The 7623-nt window shown below is 33.4% G+C and overlaps 1 protein-coding gene across 1 annotated transcript; it reads left to right on the top strand.

Moving 5' to 3' along the window:
* Positions 1–1154: 1154 nt before the first annotated feature.
* LOC116117398 (ankyrin repeat-containing protein At5g02620-like) lies at positions 1155–5170 on the top strand. The gene is made up of 2 exons (XM_031403439.1): positions 1155–1398; positions 4426–5170. The coding sequence occupies exons 1-2, from the start codon at positions 1249–1251 to the stop codon at positions 5104–5106; spliced, it is 831 nt and encodes a 276-aa protein (XP_031259299.1). The 5' UTR covers positions 1155–1248; the 3' UTR covers positions 5107–5170.
* The last annotated feature ends 2453 nt before the right edge of the window (positions 5171–7623 follow it).

Here is a 7623-nt window from a genome sequence, read left to right as displayed (position 1 = left end):
CTTTCATTAGAAAACTAAGTACAGTCAACAGCTTTATTTTTATGAACAAAACAAAAGAGTAAAGCCGTTTCTAGAAAAAGACACAATATTGACCAATGCCAAATTACAATTGTAGCCTTTTAGCACATTAGTCAACAAGTATCTCTCACATTCAAAAAGTCACTTAACTTGAGAGCTTTGGTGAATGGCTTGGGTTTCCCTGAAATGGCACCCATTTTTATAGCGAAGGGAAGCCATTGCATGTTAACATTAGCTCGAGCATATTGACTTCTATGTGTTAGACATGAAGCACAATTAAATGTCTCCATAGAAGTCCAACTTGAAGTCTTGAACATGTGATGAATGTGGAAGAAAAATATCATGACATTCATCAGACATAGACAAAGATCATGTGAACACAATCTTTATACTATTTAAGCCTCCAATTCAACAATTTCTAATTTGTTAAAGGTAAACTAAATTAACCTATTATAATATAATCTTAAGGTAATAAGGAATTTATCCTACATAAAAACCCTAATTTATTAAGCTTAGGAAAAAATATGAACATTTAAGGTTTTTTTTTTTTTTTTGTAATAATTAAACTTGTATAAGATATACCTAATTTCTTTATGAAATAAAATTTCATTTATTTTGTTTTAAAACTTTTATTGAATTGGGTAATTTAGAAATGATGTAATTTATCTAGGTCTTAATTTTACTAACCTAAAATATTTTTGAAAATTCCAGGCCCTCTCTGGTCTATAGTTGGCTCTGCTTATACCACCTTTAAACTTTATTCACTAGTAGTGGATAATGTAATACATTTAGTTTTATAAGTTTCCTTTCAATATATAGATTTTAATAAGTTACTTTACAATATAATCTCTAAGTTTGAAACTCTTAGATGTTTTCTTCTTTGTTAGCTTACAATATTTTACTCATTGGATAGTTATGTCATCGTCTATTAACTTTGCAGTTCCAAGTTATATAAAGGAGATACGGGAGACAAAGTTGATGCATGACGGTGTACTTCAAATTGTGAAATACTTGTGCAACAAAATGAAATTGAATCTAGACAATGAAAGAACTTTCTACATATTCAAAGAGTCGTTTCTTTTAGCAGCAGAATTGGGAGTCTACGAAATCGTTGAGGAGATTATAAAGTCATTTCCTGATGCAATTTGGTTTACAAATGAACAGAAACATAATATATTTCACTTGACAATTATCAATCGTCGAGAGAAGGTATTCAACCTCATATTTAAAATGAGTAGTCACAAGCATTTGTTGTTGATGTCTCGTGATGTTTATGGGAACAATGTCTTGCACTTGGCTGGACTGCTGGCACCTGAAAATCAGCTAAATCTCGTTCCTGGGGCAGCCCTGCAGATGCAGCATGAGTTACAATGGTTCAAGGTAAGACTTCTGATGAAACATTACAAGGCAAATTAAAAACCATTATTATTCGATAGTTGTCTAATGTGTCAAATTAGTGTATTTGCATGGAACATATTTGCATGGAACAGTCTCTATTTCTATATATAGACAAAGTCTATTACTATTTAGGATACGTTTAATTCAGGGAATGTAGGATTACTAAAATCTTATATTACCTTGAAGATTACTAGGAATCTCTAGGAAAATGTGTTTGGTTAGTTAGAATAAATGAGTAAGTATGTTATATTAATATGTTTGGTTAGGAGAAACAAATTGGTGGGTATGTTATTTAAATTACTAAATTGCCCTCTTTTTAAATATTAATATAATCTTATTTTTATTATTAATTTTTGAATAATTTTTTTAACCCCCAATATTTCAGATTTAGCTAAAACACCCCGCTTATATAAAACTTTAATTTATAACAAAATCACCCCCACCACCCCAAGCAACTACTCGCCACCACCATTTGTCGCCATAAGTCTCCTGGATCGCCGTGAGTAGCCCACTGTCACAAGAGGCTCCAATATAGCCATTTCTGGGCATATTGATAGCGAAAACACCCTAATTGGAGTAGATTTGGCCTTTATAGGCCATATCATCTACTCAATACCGGCAATTGCCGGTTTAAATATGACTATACCGACAATTGCTGGTTTTATCTAGACTGATCTTTACTGGTATTGTCTAAACCGTTAAGGGGCCGATCTTTATCGGGTGAAAATCCACTGAGATCCACTGAAGATCGAACTTCGGGCGACAGGTGGGTGGGGGTGGTGGCTTGGGTGAGTTGTAATTTATTTTGAATTCAAGCGTAATTTTGTCCAAAAAGTTAATTAATTGGGGTGAAATAGTAAATGGCAAATTCATGTAAATTAATTTAAAAATAAGGGTATTATTGTCTTAAAATTTTATTAATAAGCAATAGAATTATAACAAAATTAAGAATACCTTGGTAAGAAAATCTTACAATTCCTAAGAAAATGAATTATCAAATTACCTATAATATTATCAACAGTAATTACTATTGATATTGAAAGATTATCGAAATCTTATATTACTTGATAATCAAATATATTAATCAAGTAATATAAGATGACATAACAACAGTAATGTTATATACCCCCCAACCAAACGCCCCCTCAGGGATGTCAAAATGATCCACAGGTTTGGGGCTCCTTGAGTTGGGTTTGGTCAATAAAAATTTTGGAGTGGATCGGATTTGGGTTTAGATATCTCGATTTAAATTTTGGAGCAGACCTGGGAATGTTAACTTTGACCTAGCCCAGCCCCATTTGCCCCAAAGTACATAAATTTAAAAATAATGAATGTCATTAAATTTTTAATATATAATTAAAACATCATATATTTTATTCAACTTTAAAATTGTATGAATATTTCTTTTATATTTCATCCTTTAACCTCTCCTCACCCTTTATTTCTTCTCCCATACACCAATATGCTCGTGGTCTCATCATTTTGTTAAATTAAGTATTTTAGATTATAAGTTATTTGATAAATTATGATTTTACATTAATTGGAATCAGATTTATTATGAAACTATAATTAAATCCAATATCATTTTATTTCTTTTACTTACAATTTGTTTGGATAATTTTTTTTGATAGAATTACTAAACTTTGAGTACAAATTTTATATTAGATAATTATTATTTATCATGATCAATTTATTCTAAGAAATAGTTTGCATAAATTCTGCTAGATTCTATATATATATATAATATAGGGCGATCCAAAAATTTCATTTAAAAGGATAACCCAAACCCACCCCATTTTTTAAAATGGATAATGGATTGGATTTGAGTATTCAGAAAAGAGATGAGCATGGGCATGGATTTCTTAGTATATATCCAACACAAGAAGAAGAAACGAGAGAAAGGGGGGCGGCGGGGGGGTGGGGGGGAAGAGGGGGTGCCTGTTGTTATTAAAACTTACCCTTGGTAATAAATTTTGTTTCTCATATTACCGCTAAACAATTGAGCATTTGGTCCAAATTAACCTTATATTTTTTAACACTTATAAAACACACAATTCACTCATGCAAACACTTTTGTCCTAGTTTTTTAAAATTTTCAAACAACATTGCCCTTGTTATTGTCATTATTTACAAAAATATCATTATACCATGAACTAGCCACCACCATTGACAGCCGTTGGAGGTAGCCAAAAGTCACCATAATGGCGTATGACCGACTGTATATGGCTAGTTGTGCATCAATAAAGCTTTTTTCAACCACAGATCATAGATCCATGGTTGGAAAAAGCTAGATCTGGCTATTTCATGACTAGATCTATGGCCGTGAAATGGCCACTAATCTGCTTGTGAAACAACAGGGTCTTTGGCCGTGAAACAACCGGCCATTTCACGGCCAAATCTATGACACTATTGATGTCACAAGCACATCTGTGGCATTGCCAGTGGTGGTGGCTGGCTGCCGACAGTGGCTTGAGGTGGGTAGGGGTATTTTTGTTAAGTTTAAAACTTTTTTGTTGTTAAGGTGTTTTTGCTAAATATGAAAAGTAGGGGTTTAAAAAAATTATTCAAAAAATAATAATAAAAAATATTGTTATATTAATATTTAAAAGGGAGAGCAATTTAGTAATCTATATAACATACTTACTTATTTATCCTCCAAACCAAACATATTATTAATTAATTTATTTGAACTAACTAAACACATTTTCTAAACATTCCCACTAATCTTAAAGGTGATCTTTTATTCCGTTAATATAATATCCCCCTATAATAAATTATTACATGATCCAAATGCCCTCAATAAATTATCCCCCTCCCTTTCTTCCTCTTTTTTTTTGTAATGTTTTGTAAATTTTATACCTTTTCAAAACCTTTTTTTATTTATCTGAATTTACAATACCCCATATAGCAAAGTTGTTATTACATGCTAAAGGGTAATGATTTTACGAAGTACACTCGCAATCTTTCATATATTATATTTTCGTAATAAGGAAGTTTTATCTTTTGCAGGAAATAGAGAATATTGTACAGCCTGCCTACAAAGTGGACAAAAATTGTAATGGAGAAACTCCGGCAATGATATTTACTAAGGCTCATAGGGAACTCGTTAAAGAAGGTCGGGATTGGATGAAAGTTGTAGCAAACTCGTGCTCAGTAGCAGCAGCACTCATTGCCACAATAGTATTTGCAGCAGCAATCACTGTACCTGGTGATTACAATGATGCTGGCCGACCAAATCTTTACAAACAGATAGCCTTCACCACCTTCAGTATTTCAGATGCACTCTCTTTCTTCTCATCAGTTGCTGCCATCATAATGTTTTTGTCCATCCTCACTGCACGCTATGCAGAAGGTGATTTTCTTTATGTCCTGCCCAAAAGGTTAATATGGGGTCTTGTTATGTTGTTCCTCTCTCTGACATCGTTGATGGTAGCGTTTTGTGCCAATGTTTATCTGGTGTTCTGCGACAGAAAGGCGTATTGGACACTTGCTCTAATGTTCGTATCATCTTTAGTCCCTGTGTCCTTGTTTGCGTCTTCACAATACCCCCTCTTATGGGACTTAATGGTTTCCACATACGGCCCCGGCATCATCCACAAGGAAAGAACTTTTTATGAGATGATAAGGGAAAATTTGAAGTTAGTCTGTTACTTTGGCTGTATTGGAATTCCTGTCGAAAATACCGATTGATACTCTTTGTTCTTGATTGTCCCATGATACGATGTATTTTCTTTTTCCTTTTTTTGTCTTTTTATTTCACGTAACCCATCATTGACTTCAGTTCATTAAATGGTCAATAGTTAATAGTGTTAGAATATATGATTTATTTATCTTTTTAAATTAATGATGTTTAAACTAAAGTTTTTGATTTACATTTTCTTCATATTAATTATTATAGTAATTATATCATTAAGTTATACTTAATTATTAATTATATACTAATATTATTAGTTATTAATATTAATTAAAACTGGTTGTATTAAGATTTACAACGATATCAATCTGTACCCTGTAAACAAATTTATGTGAGTTGAGTTTCTTAAAGATTAATATGTTAGAGTTGGTGAACTCTAGTTTATGTTAGAGTACCCGTTTTTAAAGAGCAGCGAAAGTTTTTACCAAGTTGATTAATTAGATATCAAGTTAAGAATAAATCAACATCCACAAACAAGAAAGGCGAAGCACACCAACATGTACATGGTTCGACTAAAACCACTCTTAACCTACATCTATGGGACCTCGTCGAAATCGAAACAAATCCACTGAGAAACAAACATTACAAGATATAGTTCAAAGTTGATTTTAGCTATAGCAAAGAGAACTCCTTGTTCTAGTTACACAAAATACTACCCTCTGAATCTCGAATGTCTTGTCACTTTTACGATCTCTTCATGCAAGGAACACACTTGAAGAACACTTGAGCTCCACCCAAGCTTCACACGCTGAAGCCACGCTCCAGCATCAACAATGGAATCAAGTTCCAAACCGCCATTCAACAAGAATAAAGGATGATGAAAGATTGGCACAAAAATATATGGAGAACCTTTGAAGAATATACTCTCTGAAAAGTTCATAGCACAAACAAAAACAAATGCAAATGTTAGCTCAACAAAACGCAAAAATGAAGATGATATAGATGAATTTCATGCGCTTCAATTCTTGCCAAGTTAGTAGACATGGGCTGACACATTTTTGTCCAAGAAATGAAATGTTTCCATCTTTATTTTAGGACCACAACCAAAATGGGAAAAAGCTGATTTTTCCCTGGACCACAAAGGGATATTGAGACACTTGTAGGTGATCCTCATGACAACACAAAAAGGTGAGAAAAAATATCATGGCTATTTGGACAAAAACGCAACTTGCGCCAAATTGAGTTAGACATGTGATGTTAGCACAAAAATAAAGTGTGTGCACACACAAGGTAGTTTGCGAAATAAAATGCAACATGCATAAGTCTACCACAAGTGTATACACACACATCACTTGTGCACACACTCGAAAAGAACATGCCAAAGACATATGTTTGGAAAACCTGTGCACACACATACAGCATAAGTTTGACAAAATATTCTATAATCTCTCCCTTTATCAAACTTATGAATAAAGCATCAAATTGATCATAAGATCAAAGCAAAAACCTGGCTTATAGAAAAATGATTTAAACAACCAATAAGAGACAAAGTAAGCAACAAAGCTAACACAAACAATGTCAGTCATGAAACCGAAAAACATCATACAAACAAACAACCAACCAAACTCCCCCAAAGAGAGTTAACTAAATCATCAAAGTTTCATCAATTCATAACAAAAATAAAAATAAACATAAAGAAAGTTCATCAAAAATAAAAACAAACATAAAGAAAGTTCATAAGCAGCAAAATAATGTATAGTAATAACGAGTTCAGAAAAAAATTCATTCCACTCTAACTCTACTCCCTTTCTTTGTTCATATGTTTGAACTAATCCTTGTGGATTTTCGAGTAAGGACCGATGAATGGTTGGCTTTTCTCTTCGATTTCTTTTTTTGAGGAGTAGTTGAGGTAGAGGAACATGAGAGTCTTCAACGTAGCATCAGTAGCAAGAACAGGAGAAGGAGGAATGTCATCAGTAGCGATAGGAGAGGCAAGAATATTCTCAATAGTAATAGGGGAGACAAGAACATTATCAGTAGCAATAGGGGAGGCAGGAATGTCATCAACAACAACAAGAGAGGCAGGGACATCCACTTTAGGATAGGATCTTCTACTTCTTTTTCGGGATTGATTGGAAGATCTTCAAGTATAGAAGAGGAAGCACTAGGTTCATCCTTCGACTTCTTCATTTCTTCCTCCAGTTTGTCAAGGTAAGCATTGAAGGAGGAGTGCATCTCCTTTACGTATTGAAGCACATTTTCCATGGATTGCTCCAAGACCTGCATTTCATCAAACAACTTGGATTTATAAGTGTTAGTTCTTAAAGGTTTAGTAGTGGATGAGGATGGAACACTCTTGGAAGGCTATCGGAAAAGTTCTTACTGACAGTCTTAAACTTCAAACATGGCTCAACTTCATGGCATTTTGGATTATAGGGAGCAATAATTATGTGGATGAGAGAGGGAAAAGGCAACACTTGAATGGCATGGGTGGTCTTTGTGGCTACTCTTATATTTGTGTAAAGAAGAGTTCCTAAATCAATCTTTTTCCTTGTCCCTATCCCATAGATGAG

This window comes from Pistacia vera, unplaced genomic scaffold (genome assembly GCF_008641045.1).
Source record: "Pistacia vera cultivar Batoury unplaced genomic scaffold, PisVer_v2 Contig806, whole genome shotgun sequence".
Taxonomy (NCBI): domain Eukaryota; kingdom Viridiplantae; phylum Streptophyta; class Magnoliopsida; order Sapindales; family Anacardiaceae; genus Pistacia; species Pistacia vera.
Note: the sequence above shows the minus strand (reverse complement) of the source record. Positions and strands in the feature narration are given on the sequence as shown.